At 47.5% G+C, this 24,457-nt stretch overlaps 1 protein-coding gene across 1 annotated transcript in view; it reads right to left on the reverse strand.

Annotated features, from left to right (window-relative positions):
• LOC146771975 (E3 ubiquitin-protein ligase TRIM39-like) overlaps positions 1-24,457 on the reverse strand; it is a 78,836-nt gene that overhangs the window by 25,169 nt on the left and 29,210 nt on the right. The window contains exons 4-6 of the mRNA XM_085640243.1: positions 16,536-16,558; positions 12,235-12,425; positions 4,914-4,940 (exon numbers count right to left, since the gene is read on the reverse strand). Of these exons, the coding sequence (XP_085496369.1) occupies positions 4,914-4,940; positions 12,235-12,425; positions 16,536-16,558 (241 nt within the window). The remainder of the gene's footprint in view (positions 1-4,913; positions 4,941-12,234; positions 12,426-16,535; positions 16,559-24,457) is intronic.

Raw genomic sequence — 24,457 nt, forward strand, 5'->3', positions numbered from 1 at the left:
GAGAGTTATCTTGTCCGATATTGGAGAAGAAGAAACGGAAGTTCAGGAAATTCTGTATCCGGATTACGAAGGAGAAGCATAGGATGATGAGATGCCAAACTGAAAAATTTAAAGAAGATGTTGATGGAGATATAATAAAGCTACAAGAAAATCAAATAGAATAGAGACTTAGAGCCTTGTGTTAGAAAATTAGTCGTGAAGTAGAAGAGGCTAAGTCAAAAGACACGGTCCATTTTAGTAAAGATGGCTAACATAGAAAGTAGTAAAGGTAGATGCACTTTCAAGAAAAGATGGTGTAAAATATGTTGCTGTTGTACAGGATTATTAATGCTTTTATGCAGTATATTAGCGCTAGTGATCTCATTTAAAGTTACAACTGATGCAATAGGAGGACATGGTGAAAACAAAACTAACATAGGTAAAATTTTAAAGGTAGTACCAACTGTAGAAACAAACATTCATTTGAATAAAGATAAGTCTATTAACAATTTTTCTAATAATGTGTTTTCAAAATTATTGTATGAATATGTAAAAACAATGGATGTAAGGGACTGCTACGTCTGCATGCAGTTACCTGCTTCAGTTGCAGAGGGAGTGACTTATCATCACCTTCCGGCAACTTATGGAATAACATGTAGTGTAATAGCTAGCTTGTTTTATCAGACAGGAAAATTAGAATAATATTTTTCAGATATAGATAACATTTTTGCATTAGTACCTGCTAATAATAAGTTGAATAAGGTAAAACCTGCCAAGGTGTTAGGTGAATCTTTCTTAGAGACTAGTGAACTAACATTAGAAGCTGTATTTAAAAATAATTTGACCTGTAGTTTGCAGAAAGTAGAGAAGACAGTTTTAGATATGGTTGAAGAAAGAAGACATAAAATGCATAGAAAGGCTTCTGAAGGAAGAGTTGAGAAAACAGCTTGGGATATAGAAATGGAAAAATATCTGATGAAGGGAGAGTCAGCTCCGACAATAGCTGTAGATAGGCCTCAGAAAGGAAAATTTTGCATAAGAAGGAATCAGACTGCATATGACAATTATTTTCTAGGTAATAGTGAGTGCCATGATACATACTGAATCATGGGTGGATGGGGATTTAAAGGTGGAAAAGATCCAGTATTCCCTGGATTATATTTTAATTGTGGGAACAAGGCATATTATCGTTTGCCAGACCATTGGTATGGCACATGTTATGTAGGTCTGGTATTTCCAAAAATCTTTCACATGGATAGAGGAAGATGGTGTACATACTTTAAGCAATCACATAATACGTAGAAAGAGAGAATCTTGGGCAGAAATTGTATGTGACAGCAACTCAGCTGATCCATGGCCTATCCATGGGAGGAACATATAGCATACCGCCCACAACAGGCCCCTCGCAGAAGCTGGAACAAGACCACCAACGACCAGCTCTCCGCCTCCCTCAGCCAGAACGCCCCCGCCAGTTCAACGGACCCCAACATAGCCGCCAATAACCTCACACAGTGGATCACCAACTGCGCAGACGCCCTCGCACCACTGAAGAACCCTCCCAGCAGACACGGCAGCAAGAAAGCATCTTGGTTTACCGACAAACTCAACACCTCCAAGAAGAACTGCCGCTCCCTGGAAGCTACCTGGCGCACCAACCAGACCACAGACAACATGACTGCCCTCAAGCACGCTACCCGCAAACACCACCAACTGATCCGTGCCACGAAGAAGACAGCCTACAAGGATCGTCTGGACAACAACACCCACAACAGCAAGGAACTCTTCAGCATCGTCAAAGAGCTCTCCAACCCCGACGCCGGAAACAACGATATCACTCCATCACAAGACCTCTGCGACTCACTCGCCGCCTTCTTCCACGACAAGATCGCCAACATGCACAGCAGCTTCGGCCCACCAACCACAAACCCCACCACCGAATCGACGCCCCCCACCACCACCCTCCGCACCTGGACCCCGGTCAGCACCGAAGACACCACCCGCACAATGAACACTATCCACTCCGGATCCCCCACCGACCCCTGCCCACACCACATTTTCAACAAGGCCGACTACATCATCGCACCCCACCTCCGCGACATCATCAACGCCTCCTTCGACACCGCCACCTTCCCGGAGTGCTGGAAACACGCCGAGATCAGCGCCCTGCTGAAGAAACCAACAGCAGACCCCACCGACCTCAAGAACTTCCGCCCCATCTCGCTCCTCCCGTTTCCTGCCAAAGTCATCGAGAAGACCGTCAACAAACAGCTAGCCGACTTCCTCGAGACAAACGGATCCCTCGACCACTCGCAGTCCGGCTTACGAGCCAACCATAGTACGGAGACGGCCCGCATCGCCGCCACAGACGACATCAGATCCCTTCTGGACAACGGGGAAACAGCGGCCCTCATCCTCCTGGACCTCTCCGCAGCGTTCGACACTGTCTGCCACCGCACCCTAGTGCAACGCCTGGACAGCACCGGAATCCAGGACAAGGCCCTGAAGTGGATCATCTCGTTTCTCGCCGGAAGAACCCAAAGAGCCCGCCTCCCCCCGTTCCGGTCAGCGGCCACCAAAGTCATCTGCGGCGTTCCACAGGGATCATCGCTCAGCCCCACCCTCTTCAACGTCTACATGCGCCCCCTCGCAGCCACCGCACGCCAACACAACCTCAAGATCATCACATACGCCGACGACACCCAGCTGATCCTCTCCCTCACCAACGACCCGGACACCACCATAGCCAGCCTACACGAAGGGATGAAAGACGTCGCCGAATGGATGAAGAACAGCCGCCTGAAACTGAACTCAGACAAAACGGAGGTCCTCATCCTGGGATCATCACCCTCCGCCTGGGACGACTCCTGGTGGCCCCCTGCCCTGGGCACCACCCCCAAGCCAACGGACCACACACGCAACCTAGGCTTCATCCTGGACTCCTGCCTCTCGATGACCAGACAAGTCAACGCCGTCTCGTCTTCATGTTTCATGCTCCGAAAGATCTTTCGATGGATCCCCACAGAGACCAGGAAGACGGTCACTCAGGCACTCGTCACCAGCCGGCTGGACTACGGGAACACCCTCTACGCCGGTATCACCGCCAAACTCCAGAGGAAACTCCAACGAATCCAGAACGCTTCAGCACGACTCTTCCTGGACATCCCCCGCCACAACCACACCTGAGAGACCTGCACTGGCTCCCCGTCAGCAAGAGGATCACGTTCAGACTCCTCACCCACGCACACAAGGCCCTCCACGACCTGGGACCCGAGCTCCTCAACACCCGCCTGACCTTCCACACACCCACCCGCCAACTCCGCTCCGCCAGACTCGCTCTCGCCGCCGTTCCACGCATCCGCAGAGCCACCGCCGGAGGAAGATCCTTCTCCCACCTGGCAGCCAAGACATGGAACTCCCTCCCCATCCACCTCCGGACTACCCAGGACCACCTCGCCTTCAGGTAGCAACTCAAGACCTGGCTGTTCGAGCAGTAACGTCCCCCCTCCCCCAGCGCCTTGAGACCCTACGGGTGAGTAGTGCGCTATACAAATGACATTGATTGATTGATTGAGAGTGATGTTTAGATCCTGGTGAGGTAGGGAAAGAGAAGTGAATTTATTGCTCATTAGGATTTACGTGTATTTCCTCTCATTACAGCGTATGAAATAGAATCACCTCTTTAGAGACATAGATTAATAGCGAATGAATGTTGGTGTTATGGGCCCCACCATTGAATGAAGTGAATGAATGTGTTTGTGAAAATCTATGGTCTAGGATGTAGAGAGGGATTTAGCATTCCACGCTGCAACAGCGGCACAGACCCAAGCAGCACTACAGATCCCAATACCAGCCGTGCTGCAGATCCCAGAAGCGCTGAAGGTCCTAGCAGTGCACAGACCACAGCAGCACTACTGATCCCAGCAGCAGAGTAGATCCCACCAGCAGTGCAGATTCCAGCAGCAGTGCAGACGCCAGGAGTGGCACAGACCACAGCAGAATACAGACGCAACAGAGGTGCAATCCAAGCAGAGGTGCAGGTCCTAGAAGCAATGAAAACCCAGCAATGGCACAGACCACAGCAGAGTTACAGGCCCGTGCAGCAGAGTTACGGGCCCCTGCAGCAGAGTTACGGGCCCCTGCAGCGGAGTTACGGGCCCCTGCAGCAGAGTTACGGGCCCCTGCAGCAGAGTTACGGGCCCCTGCAGCAGAGTTACGGGCCCCTGCAGCAGAGTTACGGGCCCCTGCAGCAGAGTTACGGGCCCCTGCAGCAGAGTTACGGGCCCCTGCAGCAGAGTTACGGGCCCCTGCAGCAGAGTTACGGGCCCCTGCAGCAGAGGTACGGGCCCCTGCAGCAGAGGTACGGGGCCCTGCAGCAGAGGTATGGGCCCCTGCAGCAGAGGTACGGGCCCCTGCAGCAGAGGTACGGGCCCCTGCAGCAGAGGTACGGGTCCCTGCAGCAGAGTTACAGGCCCCTGCAGCAGAGTTACAGGCCCCTGCAGCAGAGTTACAGGCCCCTGCAGCAGAGTTACAGGCCCCTGCAGCAGAGTTACAGGCCCCTGCAGCAGAGTTACGGGCCCCTGCAGCAGAGTTACGGGCCCCTGCAGCAGAGTTACGGGCCCCTGCAGCAGAGTTACAGGCCCCTGCAGCAGAGTTACAGGCCCCTGCAGCAGTGCTCATTGTCTGTTCTCTCCCAGAGAGCTGCGGTGTGCTCAGATGAGCTCTACTGGCAAAGCATGAATATTACCGAAAGAAGAGTCCATCTAACCAACAGCAGAGACCCTACGACATGCTGCACATTGTTAATAATTGATTGATATCAAATGAATGCACAGAGAGACTCTCAGATGCAACTCCTTGAAAACACTCACATAACACAGACAAATGAAAGAGAATTAAGAAGTGAGGAAACCAAAAGAAGGACAATCTGTAGTTACCTGCAAAGCGGCGGGCCCATCTCCACTCTAGAAGACAAACACAGGAAATTAAAACCGTGATAAACACATATGGAAAATACACATATTTGGATCTAGAAACAGGGTTTACTATACAAAAATATATTTTATGTGTTAATGTTCTGAAATCTAATTCACTAAAAAAGGCAATTACCCTTACCAATGCTTCAATCCCAAACTCCAACTGCTCCCCATCCCTTGGTCAAATCCCAATCCTAACTAATCAATAAACATACACTAGTCTAACTCTATTCCTGTCAGGCTTTTGCTCCATGTAAATAAATCTCTGACAAGTCTGAAAGTAAGATCCCCATCAGCCAGAGACTTGTTTAACTTTAGCAGGGTTCTTCGGTGTCCTGGGCAGTGACGCTGCTTCAGTTCTGCTCCTTGGCACCCTGGCTGGCAGCCGTGCCGTATGGAGCAGCCCTTAAATTCCCCGTTTTGTCCTTGCGCATTTCTGCGGCACCATATGGGCTTATCTTGGTCCTAGTTTACGTAAAGTTTTGAGGACAACACAAACATCAATTGAATGCCATTCGAGATGCTGTGCATCATATGCAAGTGTCTGGAAGGCAGAACACCTACATCCCGTAAGGATAAGGTACATTCTTCCCAGTCCTCCATCACTTACCACTCAGCTGAAATAACGAGCATATTTATTACAAAGAATCATGCAGCGCAGCACGTCACCTTGCTGGGCTGCGTGACAGGGAAAGGGCAGGAATGCCCAGCATTTAACATTATACAGCGCATTCTCGTCTTCTCCCTGTACTGGTGCACAATGTGCTCCCTAGCGCCAACGCAGGTGCACGAGTGCACCATGGTGCAAGGGTGTCTGTATGGCAAGCAGGATTGTTTTTGTGCAGGAAGGGACATTGACTCTAGGCATTTTCCTTTTTCTATGTGTGCGGCATAATGCAGCACACAGAGGAAGTAAGGAGGAGAAATAAAGATATTTTGCCTCATTACGCCTCACCTGGTGAGGCATAGAAATTAGGCACATTACCAGGTCTACCAGTAATGACAAATCTGGGAATGCGCCAAAATATAGGTAGATGCGTGGAAACACCGGCACTCCACCCATAGAACGCCTCCCTTAGGCAGAGTAACACTACGCAGTGATTTGCGCTGTGTTACTCTACATTTATAAAGCCACACAGTGAGCAAACCAGGGGTCGCAGCCGACCCTCTACGACTTCAATGACACTACTATCCCTCTCCTCCCAAGAAGACGGACCTGGCAATACCAAGTGTGATGGACATTTCTGAAGTCTGCCATCCCCATATCATCACAGTGTGCGGTGGGGTCAGTGAGGCTTCGGAGTCATCCCCATATCATCACAGTGTACGGTGGGGTCAGTGAGGCTTCGGATTCATCCCCATATCATCACAGTTTGCGGTGGGCTCAGTGAGGCTTCGGATTCATCCCCATATCATCACAGTGTGCGGTGGGCTCAGGGAGGCTTCGGATTCATCCCCATATCATCACAGTGTGCGGTGGGGTCAGGGAGGCTTCGGATTCATCCCCATATCATCAGTGTGCGGTGGGGTCAGTGAGGCTTCAGATTCATCCCCATATCATCACAGTGTGCGGTGGGGTCAGTGAGGCTTCGGATTCATCCCCATATCATCATAGTGTGCGGTGGGGTCAGTGAGGCTTCGGATTCATCCCCATATCATCACAGTGTGCGGTGGGGTCAGTGAGGCTTCGGATTCATCCCCATATCATCACAGTGGGCGTTGGGGTCAGTGGGGCTTCGGATTCATCCCCATATCATCACAGTGTGCGGTGGGGTCAGTGAGGCTTCGGATTCATCCCCATATCATCACAGTGTGCGTTGGGGTCAGTGGGGCTTCGGATTCATCCCCATATCATCACAGTGTGCGGTGGGGTCAGTGAGGCTTCGGATTTATCTCCATATCATCACAGTGTGCGGTGGGGTCAGTGAGGCTTCGGATTCATACCCATATCATCACAGTGTGCGGTGGGGTCAGTGAGGCTTCGGATTCATCCCCATATCATCACAGTGTGCGTTGGGGTCAGTGAGGCTTCGAATTCATCCCCATATCATCACAGTGTGCGGTGGGGTCAGTGAGGCTTCGGATTCATCCCCATATCATCACAGTGTGCGTTGGGGTCAGTGAGGCTTCGAATTCATACCCATATCATCACAGTGTGCGTTGGGGTCAGTGAGGCTTCGAATTCATCCCCATATCATCACAGTGTGCGGCGGGGTCAGTGAGGCTTCGGATTCATCCCCATATCATCACAGTGTGCGGTGGGCTCAGTGAGGCTTCGGATTCATCCCGATATCATCACAGTGGGCGTTGGGGTCAGTGAGGCTTCGAATTCATCCCCATATCATCACAGTGTGCGGCGGGGTGAGTGAGGTTTCGGATTCATCCCCATATCATCACAGTGGGCGTTGGGGTCAGTGGGGCTTCGGATTCATCCCCATATCATCACAGTGTGCGGTGGGGTCAGTGAGGCTTCGGATTCATCCCCATATCATCACAGTGTGCGTTGGGGTCAGTGGGGCTTCGGATTCATCCCCATATCATCACAGTGTGCGGTGGGGTCAGTGAGGCTTCGTATTTATCTCCATATCATCACAGTGTGCGGCGGGGTCAGTGAGGCTTCGGATTCATCCCCATATCATCACCGTGTGCGGTGGGGTCAGTGAGGCTTCGGATTTATCCCCATATCATCACAGTGTGCGTTGGGGTCAGTGAGGCTTCGAATTTATCCCCATATCATCACAGTGTGCGGTGGGGTCAGTGAGGCTTCGGATTCATCCCCATATCATCACAGTGTGCGTTGGGGTCAGTGAGGCTTCAAATTCATCCCCATATCATCACAGTGTGCGGTGGGGTCAGTGAGGCTTCGGATTTATCTCCATATCATCACAGTGTGCGGGGTGGGGTCAGTGAGGCTTCGGATTCATCCCCATATCATCACAGTGTGCGGTGGGGTCAGTGAGGCTTCGGAATCATCGCCATATCATCACAGTGTGCGGTGGGGTCAGTGAGGCTTCAGATTCATCCCCATATCATCACAGTGTGCGGTGGGGTCAGTGAGGCTTCGGATTCATCCCCATATCATCACAGTGTGCGGTGGGCTCAGTGAGGCTTCGGATTCATCCCGATATCATCACAGTGGGCGTTGGGGTCAGTGAGGCTTCGAATTCATCCCCATATCATCACAGTGTGCGGCGGGGTGAGTGAGGCTTCGGATTCATCCCCATATCATCACAGTGTGCGTTGGGGTCAGTGAGGCTTCGGATTCATCCCCATATCATCACAGTGTGCGTTGGGGTCAGTGAGGCTTCGGATTCATCCCCATATCATCACAGTGTGCGGTGGGGTCAGTGAGGCTTCGGATTCATCCCCATATCATCACAGTGTGCGGTGGGGTCAGTGAGGCTTCGGATTCATCCCACTTTGTGCTGAGATGGAAACGTTATTAGAGTCTGAGCTGAGTGACAAAGCCACACGCAGGGCTTCTCTCTGTAACGCCCGAGGATACATCTAGGTGCTGCATTGCTGCTTGCTCCCCTGCACCACCCACTGATGTGAAGGGCTGCATAATATAAGCCCAATCTGAGCTGAGTGACATAAAGCCACACGCAGGGCTTCTCTCTGCAACGCCTGAGGATACATCTAGGTGCTGCATAGCTGCTTCCTCCCCTGCACCACCCACTGATGTGAAGGGCTGCCCAATATAAGCCCAATCTGAGCTGAGTGACATAGCCACAAGCAGGGCTTCTCTCTGCAATGCCCGAGGATACATCTAGGTGCTGCATTGCTGCTTCCTCCCTGCACCACCCACTGATGTGAATGGCTGCATAATAGAAGCCCAATCTGAGCTGAGTGACAAAGCCACACGAAGCGCTTCTCTCTGAAACGCCCGAGGATACATCTAGGTGCTGCATTGCTGCTTCCTTCCCTGCACCACCCACTGATGTGAAGGGCTGCATAATATAAGCCCAATCTGAGCAGAGTGACAAAGCCATACGCAGGGCTTCCCTCTGCAACGCCTGAGGATACATCTAGGTGCTGCATTGCTGCTTCCTCCCTTGCACCACCCACTGATGTGAAGGGCTGCGCAATATAAGTCCAATCTGAGCGGAGTGACATAAAGCCACACGCAGGGCTTCTCTCTGCAACGCCCGAGGATACATCTAGGTGCTGCATTACTGCTTGCTCCCCTGCACCACCCACTGATGTGAAGGGCTGCCCAATATAAGCCCAACGTCATTGCATCACTCCTGTACCTCAAGAGGGTGCCTGGCTGCTCAACCTATACTACCACCGAGGCTCAGGCAGAAAGGCATTCATCATTACATTTCATATGCTGACTGTCAGAGTCACATACACAAAACAAGCATTGGTAAATGCATTAGATTTTGCCTATATGATTAATAATAAGCTGTTTTCTGTCGTACGTTTTAGCTTGCTGAGTAGTTGTACAATATAAGTTACAAAAAGTCTGTTAAAGTGTTATGACTTCTTTATGTACAAAAGGCAATATATTGGACTGGTACTAGAGGTATAGTGCGGGTAAGTAATAGCGATATTAAGAAACATTAAATGAAAGAGGGAAATAATAGACTTAATTGATGAAATAGCAGTATTATATGTTTAGAGTAGTTCTGATAACATTTGGGCTCTGTGCCACTGCACCTGCTGCACCTTCAACTCATAGTCCTAGTGCCTTCAAGTCTGCATTTGTGACTGCCTGTTTAGTAGTAAAATATAGCAATATTGGGTGTTTAGAGGAGTTATGACAACCTTTGGCACCTGCTGAAGCATTCAAATCTTGATTCTACTGCCTGTAAGGTAACTGCACTTGTGACTGCCTATTTAGCATTTAATTATTGTAATATTTGGTGTTTTGAGGGGTTCCTAGAGACTTTGGGCCCCGGCGTCACTGCACCTGCAGCACCATTGAAATTATGGCCCTAGAGCCTGCAAGATAACTGCACTTGTAACTGCTTAGTGCAGTAGTGCTTAGTGCTTAGTCGGGTCCTTAGAACTTTTGGCCCCAGTGCCACTGCACCTGCTGCACCATCCAAATCAAGGTCCTTTTAACTGCAAGGAATCTGCAATTGTGACTGCCTGTATGTAGCAAAATATGGCAATATTAGGTGTTCTGACAACCTTTGGACCTGGTGCCACTGAAGCTGCTGCACTATTCAAATAATGACCTTGTCTTCTGCAAGATAACTGCATTTGTGACTGCCTGTTTAGTGCTAAAATATAGTAATAATCTGTGTTTAGTGGCCTGCGTGGAGTTTTTGGTCCCGGTGACTCTACACGTGCTACACAATTGAAATCATGAACCTAGTGCTTGCTAGATAACTGCCTCTTTAGGTGGGATATAGAGCAATATTAGGTGTTTAGATGAGTTCTGACAATTTTTGGGCCCCGTGGCCCTGCACCTGCTGCACCATTCAAATAATGACCTTGTCGCCTGCAAGATATCTGCACTTGTGACTGCCTGTTTAGTATTAAAATATAACCATAATCAGTGTTTAGTGGGGTGCCTAGAGCTTCTGATCCAAGTGCCACTGCACTTGCTGCACTATTGAAATCATGGCCCTAGTGCCTGCTGTATAACTGCACTTGTGATTGCTTGTTTAGAAGTAAAAATTAGCAATATTTGGTGTTTAGTGGTGTTATGACAACTTTTGGCTCCGGTGTCACTGCACCTGGTCCACCATTCAGAACAAGACCCTTTTAACTGCAATTGTGACTGCCTGTATAGTAGTAAAATCAATCCGATAATGCCTACTAAGTGCAAAGAAAGGTACTGATGCATGAATAGGAAATGCCACAAATGTTCAAAACTTAATAAAAAAGCAAGCATTCCCGCATACTGTTACAAGCTGTCTGCCTTTTCCTTGGAAGAGATCTTATCCTATGGTTTTAACAGTCCCTGAAGTCTGGACAGTGGATGAGGCTTAAACCGTGTGAATAGCTATAGTAGAAGGTAAGTATAATAAATGAGTGCAGCCAGGAGAAGATAAGTATCTGTAAATAGTACGTGCTGTGCAGCCTTAATGTAAGAAAAATATGTTTCATACACTAAAGCAGATTTGGATGAGTACTTTGGCCTTGGCAACTGATAAGAGAAGCCCCTTTTAAGATATATTAAATACAATATAACTCACACAAAACCTAAACACCGATAATGGGGTTGCAAATTATGTGAGGAAGAAACCCCTACTATGGTATTGGGTCAATTATGCATCCTTTGTATGACTAATATTAATTTTTATTATAGATTCCCGTCAATCAACTATGTTTTGCCGTAAGATGACAGCAGAGAGAGTTAAGTCAGTCACTGAACTATCTGTGCTCAAAAGGCCACAAGTCAAATCACAGCACGCCCACTCTGCCGCTTTTCCTTACCATGCTGGTTCTCCGAAGTCCAGACCAGTGGATAGATGAATAAACCGGTATTTTACAAATATTTAAAAATGCCTGCATGTTTTATAAAGTCATCTTTAATTACTGCATTAATTTTATCATTAGCATTTAAGGTCTTTCATAGGCTGGCATTTAAGTGCCCATGGGGCATATGTATCAAGCCCTTTTCCAATTCGCAAACGGGCCGATTCTCAGAATCGGCCCGTTTGCGAACGGGAAAAAGCATTTTGGGATGTTTCATCCCAAAAGTCCCTCGCAAACTAGGGAATCGCAAAATTAGAGATTCTCTATTTTGCTAATGCATTTAAGGAATCGCAAATTGTGATTCCTTAAATGCAATATAGGAAGCACCTAAGTTGTGAGATTTTGACATAAGAAATTAAGTTAGTGGTAAATTGCGATTTCTTTGAAAAATGCACTTTTTTGAATTTTTCAAATTGCCATGTGGCGCACATACATGCCCGTAAGGCATGTATGTGCGCCGTAGGTGCACACATGCACATTTCCGGGGTGCAACAGGGTGTCCTTTTGGAATGCAATTCCCATTCTTTCATTTGGGCCTCTTGGCCCATAGCAATGAATGGTAAGCCATTCCCCAATTGCGACTCACAATTTGCGAGTCGCAATTAAGGAATGCGAAGGAATCGCAAAATATTTGCAAATTTTTATTTACAACTCAATTTGCGATTCTCAAATAGCGATTCTCTAAAAATCGCTATTTGAGAATCGCAAAACCATTCTTTGATACATATACCCCCATCTAACAACACATTTGCCAACCAAATATATGGGCGAGGTGACAAATAGAGACATTCAAAGTTTACTGGACATTTTTATAGTTCACACTAATGACAAGTTTGTGGTTTCTCACCCAATGATTCAATTATCTTCATCTGTAGGTCCACCTCTTCCTCCTCCTCCTGCTCTTCCTCTTCCTCCTCCTCCTCCTCCTCTTCCTCCTCCTCTTCCTCTGCCTCCTCCTCTTCCTCCTCCTCGCCAGAGTCCTCTTTCTTCTCCGTTAAGGTATCACCATCAGTTTGCTGAGCTTTCATATTTTTAAACCTTCGAAACAGACCAATAGAGATGCTATGAAATTCCCATCTGCTCAGAGGGTAAGGGTAGGACAGAATTTATGCATTGAGCCAGTAAAAATATAAAGAAATAATAAAATTAAAAAAGAGGTAGTGAGTAGGGAGTATTTTATTATAAAATGAAGAATGGAACACCAAGCCACAAACAAAAAATGTATATAGTAGAAAATTAAAAGGCCATAAAAGGACAAATACAGGACATAACACATACACTTCACAGCAGATACAAATGCACAGCATAAAAGTCACAAAATAAAGCAGCAATAAAATATGAGAAGGTTGAGCATACAAAGTGCAATGAATAGGCAGAAGCAGGAAACAGTCAAGGTGCATAGTGATAATGCAGGGAAATTTCAAAGGGAATCAATTGCTCGAATTAGACTTCTATAATGAACGCACATCACACCGCACCTCCGGCTCCTATAATAAGTGACAGAAAAAAAATAAAAACTATCCTAACTAAATCAACCAAAATACACTTAAAATGTACATAGAAAGTGGATTAAATGAGTACAACAATTAACAATTTAATTAAGTGCATTTTAAAATGTGATCGTGCTGCATCAAGATTCCCAAAAGGGGTTCTAGATCCGAGTTGAAGAAAGTCTAGAGCATATACATCAAGACGCAAGCAAGTATCTACTAATAATAAACACCAGAATCCCAGAGGAATCAGAGGTGATGATCCTCTTGGCAGTCCGGAATCTGTCTAGGCCCAGACTGAGACACAAAGGATGAATCCATTTGTGTCTAGGGCCGGCATAGCAAGGACAGAAAAAGAGGAAATGGTCAATGTCCTCAGATTTCTACTCGCACAGGTTGCACTCAGCCAAGGAAGGACAGCCTAGAGGCCATTTATTGGGAAAGGCTTTTAGAGGTAGGATGCCCAAATGTAATTTAATATAAAGAATTTTAGCAAGGGGAAAGTCAATCTCGTCAAGGAAAGCCTCAAATTTTGGAAATGGTTTATGGGAATTGGGAAGAAATAGATCCCAGATTAGTAGAGTAGTGCCACTGGGCCATTGTAAAATCCCAGCCAGTTTTAACTAAAAATACGTTTGAATTTGAATTAATAGACTCATGGGAGGTGTAAATTGAATGGGACCAATCTCCACAAACTATTCATTAAGGTGCAAGAACCCCTTCATCTTATTCCCTGTTTCGAGATTCAGGACTTCTAGAAGATCCCTTCTATATACATTCAATTTGCAATGGGACCAGAGCCTGACCCAGTGTAGAAGCAGTTTAAAGGCAGCAAGATGTTCAATACTTTTATGGGTAGTATGCAAGATGTTCAGTACTTTTATGGGTAGTATGCAGGATGTTCAATACTTTTATGGAGAGTATCAATAATTATGCGTATGGACGGTGCAGACTGGGTAGTTTGAGCAGTAATTTAACTTCATCTCCTTGACCTTTAACGAGTTAAGGTTGGTAGGTCCCCATAATTCAGCTCCACAGAGAGCTGCTGATTGAGCTTTGGTCCTATAAACTTTCAAGGCAGGAGAAAGTGTCTGAAATTTGGAGGATATATGCATTTTCAAGATGCCAGCAGAAGTATGAGGGATGATCAAACTACTTTGAGGATCTGGGGGGACCACAAGAGGAAGTTAGTGATTCCAACCCCAAGATAGATGAACGTTTGTACCGTCTGTAGTGCAGTAGTGCCTAAAGCGAATTTATACTTGAGATTCTTATGGGATCTGAAAACTATTAATTTAGTCTTTTGCAAGTTAATTTCAAGCCCCCCAGATAGGTAGAAATCCTCAAATTTAGATAGGAGATTTTGTAAGCTGGACGTGGTCCTAGAAAGGAGAACAGTATCATCTGGGAAGAGGAGCGCAGAGATCTTGAGTCCGCTCAACGTCGGGCTGTCAATTTTCCAGGTGTTAAGATGGTCAACAGCCCCGTAAATGACGAGAAAATAAGGGAGGCACTAGCATGCACCCCTGTCAAACGCTCCTACGTACAAGGATGGTCAATAAAGATGTATGTATGTATGTTTATGGTATTTCTACAGCCCGATCAAAGCCAATAGGCAGGGGAGCGATGTACTTGGTCAAAGACCAGAATATAGTCAATGAGGAATAGGAGCATAGATAGGTTGTCCCAGATACTGGGTGCATATATGGAAACTGCTTTCTGCATTGTTGTTTTTTTTACACTTCTTAATCTGTAGTCTGATGGTGTCCTGCTGTGGTTGTGCCGAGAACCACCATATATAATTACCTCCTCTGCAAGATAAGTGGGGTGTTGGTCGTGATGGTGGGATAAATAAGGATGATATGATCTTTGATTGCAAAGAAATGGAGAAGAAGTTCAACTAGGCCAATGGAATAAACTGAGGGATCTCCCAAAGTGAGGTGTTTGACTGGGAACCTATACTGTCAAACGAAGACATGAGATGTAGCCAGAGAACTAGGCCCCACCCCCACACCCACGCTAGAAACCCAGGCATCATCTTGGACACCAGACCCATCACCTCGGCAGGCTTTCACATACTCCGCATACTCTAAAAAAGCATCACATGGCCCCCATCTGACAGCAGAAAAACTGTCACCCAGGCTATTCTAACAAGCAGACAGGACTACGGCAATGCCCTCTACAATAGCATCTCCGCAAACCTGCTGCACAAGCTGCAAACCATACAAAACGCTGCTGCCAGACTAGTACTCAACCTTACTCGCCTCATGCACATCACATCTCACCTCCGACAAATTAACTGGCTCCCAGTCTTGAAATGCCGCATGTTCAAGATGCTCACCCATGCCTACAAGGCACTGCACAACCTGGGTCCAACCACCAACTACACTTCCACCAACCAACCAGGAACCTCCACTCGGCATCACTCGTCCTCACACACACACACACCCATATCCATAGATGTAAGACAGAAGGCAGGTCGTTCTCTTGCTTGGCAGCCTAATTCTGAAATGACTTCGACCAGCATATTAGGATAGCTACGTCTCTTACAGAGTTTTACAAGAAACTGGAAACCTGGCTCTTTAACTGAACCATCTTGCACAGCCGGCAACCACATGGGTGACAAAGTCAAGCTCTACCAATCCACGTTACATTGCAAAGATAAGAATGGGCCATAGAATGTATACGATGAGGAAAATCAAAGTGTCACTTGACTGTACAACACTAACTAGGTTTCTGAGTTATATAATAATATTATGTAAATGTGACTAAATTATATACCAATGCGCTGAAAGTGAAACATTTGAGAAAAAGTATGTTAGAAAACTAATATTACTGTAAATAACTTGTCATTATATAGCACATCATATTACGCTTCCACTGTTTCTAGGTGCTGTAAAAATTAGAATTATAAACTATTTCAATGTCATTTAATTGCTCAGTGCCAGAAGGAGGAAAGCCCGAGTCTGCGCATCTTTAGAATCCTGCATGGTTCAGCAGCAATCATTCAACCCAGTAAGCCATACAATGAATACTAGCACACTGCTTTATAACATAAAATACGCAAATTAAGATAAAAAACTTTATCCATGAAGGGGATCTTACTGTAGATAAGAGAAAAACAGAAGAAACAGTTAAATAAAAAACAAAGGCAAAAGAAAGACTAGAAACGAAGAAAAAGAGGGGAGTATAATGGAAGGGCAAAATAAACAAAAGTAAAAATAAAAAAAGACAATATACACAATAAGCAGAAAAGTAAGATATAGGCCACTTTAAGAGAATGGAAATTAGTGCGTGAAATTAAAGGAAAAAGAAAACCATGAAAAAATAAAGGAACATTATGAAATGAAAAGTAAACGAATTAAGGGGAAATAAAAGGAAAAAAAAAAAGAATATGAATAAGAATATGGCAAAGACCATAAAAAAACTATACAGCAGGGCAAAATTATAAAAAACAAAGAAAATATAAAGAAAAAATATGATCCTGCATCTCCCCGTAGAATCGCATGTTTCTATGCTCCTCACACCCAACTAGAGCAATTCAAAAATGAGGTCACACAAGGGGCAAAAACATGAAGAAGACTGCAGTGTGATAAAATAAATTTTAATGACTCTTTAATTTTTTTATATGGTCAGCCGTCAAAGAAGGAAATCGTACCTGCTCAAAACGGTCTTCGCATCCTGGGGAGTGAAACACAAACAGATTAACATGTGACAATAGAGTTTATGTTCACAGTAAAATTAAAATTTTTAAAAAGTTTCACAAGTTGACTAATTACAAATAACTATATACAAATATGAACAAATATGTTAATAATGAAGATACATTTCTATTACGGACCTTCACAGACTAAGTATCAAGTACAGATTTACTTTAACCCATGAATGCATTCAGTTAAATCGAGCTCTGACAAAAGTCATAAATGGTCCTTTCCTGAAGAAAGGACTAGACCACATCCGTAAAGATCAGATGATTGTATGGGGAAGAGTAATTTCTAAATGATGTGTAATCAGTTTCTCAGCTTCTGCTGGACCTTTGGACTAAATATGGAGCAGAACATCTGTGAGATCCTGGTACCAGCAGAAAGGATCACTCAAGGCAGGTTGTAGGTAGGAGTTGTAGTTTATTCCTTAGTAAGAAGATCCCATCCAGGTCCGAGCCACTGGATCCACCAACAGTCCCTCAGCTCATTCAAATCATCTTGAGGAAATCAATGCCACTGGTGGAGGGCAGTATAGAGGAGGACTACCAGCAATGGGAAAACTGGATTGGGCAGTCGCTGGAGTCTTGTGCTCCTCTAAAAAAAAGAGGTCTAACCAAAACACAGAGCCTAGGAACACCCCATGGTACAATAATCTCCTGCTTACACTGAAGAAGCAATGCAAGAGACTAGAAAGGGACTGGAGAAAGGAGTACGATCCAGTACTAAAAGATAAATATAAAACAGCCATCCGATCCTACCACAAAGAGCTAAAAACTGTGCAAGCAGATTTCCTTAAGGAAAAAAAAATCACCCACTCTATGAACTCCCCTAAATAAACTCTTTAGAATAGTTAAACCCCTGACATCACCCCGGGATGCTAATGGATCCAAAAAGCCCACCAAAGATCGATGCAATGAAATAGTCTCCTTCTTTCACAAGAAAGTATTAGATATCTATAGTCTCTTCCAGAAGCCCCCTCAGCCGATGCAGGAGGAAGTATACATAGCCTGTGAACCGGCATCAGCCCCAAGTCTCTCACAATTCCCTCCACTAGAGGATGAGGCTATCCTCAAACTAATCAAGTCTACGAAATCAGGCTCCCCGCTTGACTCAGCACCCCTGCACGCCCTGCTCAAGGTGACTGAGATAATACTTCCTATACTAAGGAGTATCCTCAATAAATCTCTCGAGTCTGGCTCGGTCCCTCAATCGTGGAAGCATGCTGTGATAAGACCTATCCTCAGAAAGCCCCATCTGGATCCTGAAACTTTCAGCAATTTGAGACCTATCTCGCTTCTTCCCCTTCTTAGCGAAATGTTGGAAAAGCATGTAAACCATATTTTAGTTAACTTCCTTGAAGAGAATACATTACTCCATCCAACACAGATGGGTTTCCGTGCCCTCCATGGCACGGAGACAGCTCTTCTGGCAGTCACTGAGGAATTAAAAGCCTTATTAGATAACAGAGGAGCTGCAGCCATCGTCCTTCTGGATCTCAGTACGGCCTTTGATATCGTCAATCATGCCATACTGAAAGATAGATTGAGGGAGATCGGTATCAGGGACAAAGCTTTGGATTGGCTCGGCTCTTACCTGGACGACCGATCCCTCCAAGTTATGGAAAAGGACTGTCTCTCAGACCCCCAGCCCATACAATTCGGAGTGCCACAGGGCTCTTTCCTTAGTTCCACCTGATTTAATATTTATGTAAGACAACTAGCCTCTATAACGCAGGAGTTCGGCATTTCATGTGTGTCGTATGCCGACGACACACAGCTGATCGGCTCTATGCCAAGCACTCCCAACCAAGACAATCTTCAATTGGGTCCATGTTTGACCAAATGATATCACTGGATGTGAAACAATTACCCGAAATTGAACGGAGAAAAGACCAAACTCATGATTCTGGGAAAAATGCCCATCCCCAGGCCTCTGAATAACTGGCCTTCATGCTTGGGAAATCCACCTACTCCCAGACCAGTCGTAAAAAACCTAGTGATCTGGTTGGATAGTTCCCTTGCAATGAATCAACAGGCTATTAAACTGGCTGGCCCTTGTTTCGGGTTTCTTAGAATGCTCAGAAAGATACTGGATCTTATCCCAGACCAGCTCAGGAAAACAGTCCTACAGGCCCTCGTAGTCTCTCGACTGGACTATGGGAATTCTCTTTACCAAGGATCTCCTAAGTATGTGATTAAAAGGCTGCAGATGGTGCAGAAAGCAGCCGCGTGGCTCCTGCTTAATCTTCCTAGGCACACCCCGGTAAGAGAGTCCTACACAGCTCCGCTGGCTACCAATCAATGCTAGGGTAAAGTTGAAATCCCTATTCATTGCCCACAAGGTCTTGAATAATAAATGTCCGGACAAACTCAAAACCCTGATAACCGCGCAAGAGCCCACTAGACTACTGAGGTCGTCCCACCTGCACCTTCTACGTTCCACCAGAATAAAAAAATCTAGGTGGGAGGTAGATCCTTCGCCCATCTGATTCCTAAATTGTGGAACGATCTTCCCCTTGAACTGAGAGTATTGCAAAATGAACTGGCCTTCAGAAAGAAGCTGAAGACTTGGCTGTTTCCCCTCTCTCATTAAGTGGACTACACTCCCACCACAGCACTTTTGGTCAGAGCGGGAAGCCTTCGGGTAACCAGGCGCTCTATAAATCCCAAAATCAAAACATCAAATCAAACATTCCAACCCCTCATGTAACTAGGATACATTCCCTGGTTACCATGGCACTGCAGAACAGCAAGCTACAGATGCCACACACCACCCCTCTTTACCCCCCAAAAACCAGTGTATACAAAAGAAAGAAGGATAGATTCAAGAGTGAAGAGAGAATAGAAAAGGAGAGAAGAGAGAAAAACAAACAAAACCAACAAAACCCAAAAGACTTTGCACTTACAATCTATTGTACAAAGCCCTCCGCACTAACCATTATGGTTGTCGTTACCTTTTACAGAGGAATCAGAGACACACATAGGCCCATTTTATGGAACAACTCTTCCCAGGTTCCAAATGCGGTGATCTTGAGTTTTAATTGCATTCTTAAACACTTTGATTACTCAAATGGGTTTGGAAAACTTAGAACTGAATCCAGGCTGTTTTATGACCACCATATCTCCAACAACAACCACAGTATCCTCGTGGCCTTTCCAGAATTAAAATAGGATTTCCTTGCTACGATTTTTCCAACCTCTTTTTCACGCCACTCAGTGCGTACTTTCTTAGTTGCAGACCCTTCCAAGTCACTTACCCATAATGGCTCCACCAGAGTACAAGGAGATCTGCCTCTAAACAAAACAAAAGGAGATTTCCCATTTATAATGCGAGAAGTCAACCTATAAATCTCCACCTTCTTCATGACTTCATTCTTCTAATTGAGTCCACTACCTTTGGCCAAAGCAATGACCTCTTTCAAAACTCTGTTAAACCTTTCCATCATGCCATTGGTTTCAGGATGATAGAGGGAACACTTCTTGTGCTTGATACCATGATTCTTTAAGAAAGTTTCCATTCTTTTTTTTTTTTTTATTGACTTGAGTTTTATATAGCGCTGGCTGGACCCGGAGGTATCAGAGCGCTTTACATGAGGAGAGTTAAATAGGTTACAAATTACACATTGTTACAGAAGGTACAACAGTTACGAGTTACATTCTTAGGTTAATGGCGAGTAGAGGGGTAAGGGGGTAATGAAAAGGGTGAGGGGAGGGAGAATTAAGAGGAGCATAGGCATAAGGATAGACAAAGCAGGCAGGTGGAGAGGAATTCAGGGGTGAGAGGAAGGGAAAAGGGGAGGTAGCCAAAGAATGAAGGAGGGAAGCCGAGGTGGAGGGGGTAGGGGACACAGCGTGGAGACGGGGAAGTAACTGAGTGACGTCCGGCTGGGTGGGACAGGGATCATTCTCAGTCCTCAGTTTTGTGTGATTCCCATTTCTACGGTGGACTCTCTCAGCGGGGTCGCTGAGACTCCTGGGCATAAGATGCTGGATCCTTCCTCAATAAGGTGAGAGGAGTCCTTTGGTCACAGGTACTCTCTGATGAATGAAGGAGGGAAGAGGTGGGGGAGGGGGTAGGAAACCCAGCAGGAACACAGTGTCAGACGTCCGGAAGGGTAGGAGACGGCTCCGAGTGGTAAGTGGATCAGTCCCAGACTCCCACTATGTGCGACACCTTTGTCACTGTGGACTCTCTCAGAGGGGTCTCTGAGACTCCAGGGCAACGATGCTGGATCCATCCCCAACAAGGGGAGTAGGAGTGCTTTGGACAAGGGCATACTTATGGGGGCCATTTAAGGCCACAGGGGTGTAGGAGAAAAACAAACAAGGTTATGTAGGGCTGGACAGGGAGTCATCCGCAGGATCACGTAGAGAGAGGGCGGGGGAGGGAAAGGAGACACAGCGGAGAGACGAGGAAGAACAATGTCCAATGTCTGGCTGGGTAGGTGACGGCTAAAGGGGTGAAACCAAAGTCAATCGCCTCTGTAGCTGCCAATACAGCTCCACCAGGCAACGGCCATGTTGCTCGGGCATCCCGGTCAGTATAACATATAAGGTTTCTGCCAGAGGGCATCGTCAAAGATTCCATCAGCCATACCAGGCTCAGGTGGTATTCGGGAACGCCGCCCGCCTCAACCGCCAGCTATCCGGTACTCATCTCTCGCCAGCTGGATGAAGGTCATTCGGCGGGAGGAGCATGCAGACTCCTTCCCCCATTACAGTGGTATGGCAAAAACTCTGCAGGCCAGTCTACCAAGAAACTGGCATTGTAGATGAAAGGGACTCTCAGCCTAGAGCAACAGAGAAGTGAAAACACCGGGTATCAATACCACAGCATCACCAGATGGCCACAGCCCTGATTGAAAGCGCCAAGAACAGACAGGCATCCCTCTCATAAAGATCGCCGTGGATGAGAAATCAGTCATTCGGTGAAGACCCTGATGTAAGCGCCGAAACCTCGCTCTGGGTGCCATTTTAGGGTCAGGCAATGCCCTTGCCTGACCCACCTTCAAGTAACTCTGCCAAATTGTCCTCCCAGGGAGAGACCCCGCTTGTGAATAACCCCGGGATCACCTCAGCTGGCCAGTAAAATGGGCCCCAGAGCTTCGCTCACCTCCCGGTCGCGCTGACTGCGTCGGGGAGATCACACGTTGCAGCTTCGATCTCCGCACGTCTTCGTCCCTGGCATCATAGGGGGAATTCATCATGAGCATGGGAGACTATACCCCGGCTATCTAACAGCCTCTGTGGAGATAGGGGAACTGCTTCCTTAGTCGCTGCATACAAAGCAGTCTCCACGGCTCAGTTCTGGTTGTAGGAATCCCACTGGATTAGACGTCCGCAGCGCCATCTTGTCCCCCCTGCAGTCCAGGCGGCAGATACTTCGTCAGTGCTTGATCGGAGGACGTGATCGGAGGAAGCAAAAACAGGTCTCCAGGTGAGCCGCCCGCTTTTTCGGTTGCAGAAACTTGGTTAAGGGTGGGAAAACAGTGCGGTAGAACGCCGTAAAGGTGGCTAGAAAGAAAATGTGCAACGGAGCATTAGCTCCGCGCGGCCATGATGGGAGATGGCTCCTCCTCCCTCCCTCCCTACCTTCCTTCCTTCCTTCCTTCCTTCCTTCCTTCCTTCCTTCCTTCCTTCCTTCCTTCCTTCCTTCCTTCCTTCCTTCCTTCCTTCCTTCCTTCCTTCCTTCCTTCCTTCCTTCCTTCCTTCCTTCCTTCCATTATGAAACCAATTGAACACCATTGTCAGTTAAGATGGTGTTTGGGTAACCTTCCCTAGCCATAAGGTTCTCTAAAACTCAATCACGATTTTAGTTTCAATCCCACTCGTGAAGCAAACTTCAGGCCATCTCGAAAACATGTCTATGACAAACAGCTGTTGCCCTTCAGAATGAATGGGGCCAAGAATATCCGAGGGTATTTCCTTCCACGGTCCACGAGGTAATTCTCTGACCACCATGGGCTGTACTCTCACAACTTTCGACTTCCCGCACAATGCACATGCCAAACAATCTCTTACCAGACTTTCTACTTGCATGTCCATCCCAGGACACCAATAAGAGGAGCAAAGCCTCTCCTTTGTTTTGAACATCTCTAAATGAGAAATATGCGCCAAATCAATCAATTTACTGCGGAGCTTAAGAGGGGGTATGTTGGACCCGGCCTCGTGGCGTGGTCCCGAACCCTCCTACCCGACCCGACGGGGGCAGCCCCCACCCTTCGGGGTCCCTCCGGTTTGTACTTTGCTGCCCGCACCAGCCTCCGCGACACGGCTCGCCCCGGCCTCGGCCCCAGCGAAGCCCCGACATCGAGGCACCAAGATCCGGCCAGGGGGTACCAAGTGGCCACTCCACCGATCCCGGAGGAGGGGAGTTTCGATGGGACCCCCAACCGTCCACCAACGCCTGGTTTCGATCGCCCTCCGGCCTTCCTGGGCGCTGGCGCCTCTCCCGCTGGCCTCTCCTATTTCGGCCCCTCCGCCCCCCAGGCGCAAGGGTCCGGACATCAAAGGGTTCCAGACCTATATCTGGGGCAGCCCCAAACCAGGACGGCAGTTGTATCCTGGAGTCAAGAGCCCTGCTGATCGGATCGCGGCTGACCCTACGGAGAGAGACTCATTACCTAAGACTTGGAACTCGGAGCCCTGCTGACTGCGTTGCGGTTCCCCTCTTGCTGAGAAGAAGACCCTCACGGAACATCGGAGCCCTGCTGACCTCGTCGCGGCTCGACCTCGCAGAAGCAAACCATCGGAGCCCTGCTGACCTCGTCGCGGCTCGACCTCGCCGAAGTAACCATCGGAGCCTGCTGACCTCGTCGCGGCTCGACCTCATCGAGGCAATCCCCCAAACCCTGCGGACGACGTCCCGGCTCCCGGAACCCCCCAGCTCGAGGATTGAGAGCTAGGCGCAGGGTGTTCCCGTACCAGGCTGGTACTGAGACTGTCCCGCTACCCCATCCCTACAAGACTTTGAGACTCTTTTGGATCCCTCAATCCGCCTGTAAATATTACCACAGAAATCTGCCTTGATTACCGATAAAGGCGTAGGAGAAGTAATACCCTGGTTGTGTCCCTTTGTGGTGGTGGGGTTGCTTGGCTGATACGATCATAGGAGAAGGACCTCGCCCAGGAGGCTTCTCAGCGGCGCTCGGCTACTCGCCTACGGAACGGTGGCCCTCGGGGTGGTCAGTCCGACACCGTCCGGTTCCCGGAGGGTGCCCTTCTAACATTTGGTGGCAGCGGTGTGATCCGAGCCCGACGCAGATCGTACAGCGAGTAACTCACCCACTACCTACCTAGACACAGGGTAACCATGAACGACCAACAGACCACCCCAACCGCGGAGTTCCAACAAGAACGGTTGGAGGAATATACCCATAAGGAACTAAAACAGTTTTGTAAAGACAAAGGCATCGCGACCACCGGATTAAACACGAAAGAGGACATGCAAAAAGCCCTAAAGACCTGGGTAGAGTCCGAAGCGGCCTCCCCCCAAACCGAAGAAAATCCGGTGCCAAACGTACACCGGCAACCAACCACAGCCCCGGCAGAGGGAAGAACAACCAGCATAGAGACCGGCCTCTCCCCGGAAGAGATGCGAGAACGGGAGAGGGTCAGGACCCACGAGCTGGAGCTCGCCCGACTCCGCCTGGACGGCGAACTCCTACTAGCCGAAAAGAAATTGGCCCTAGAGCAACTGCGGCTGCAAGAAGAAATAGAGAAAAAGCGGCACCGAGAACTGGAAGAGAGGAGGCTAACCCTCGAGCATGAGCGGGGCCTTAAAGAACTTGAAATCAAGTCCAGAAATGGAGAGACCGGCACCTCCGGAAACCGAGACACCCCTCCGCCGGCCGAGGCGAAAGGACATATCCCCAAGG

The sequence above is a fragment of the Triturus cristatus genome, unplaced genomic scaffold, assembly GCF_964204655.1.
Source record: "Triturus cristatus unplaced genomic scaffold, aTriCri1.1 SCAFFOLD_168, whole genome shotgun sequence".
NCBI lineage: Eukaryota > Metazoa > Chordata > Amphibia > Caudata > Salamandridae > Triturus > Triturus cristatus.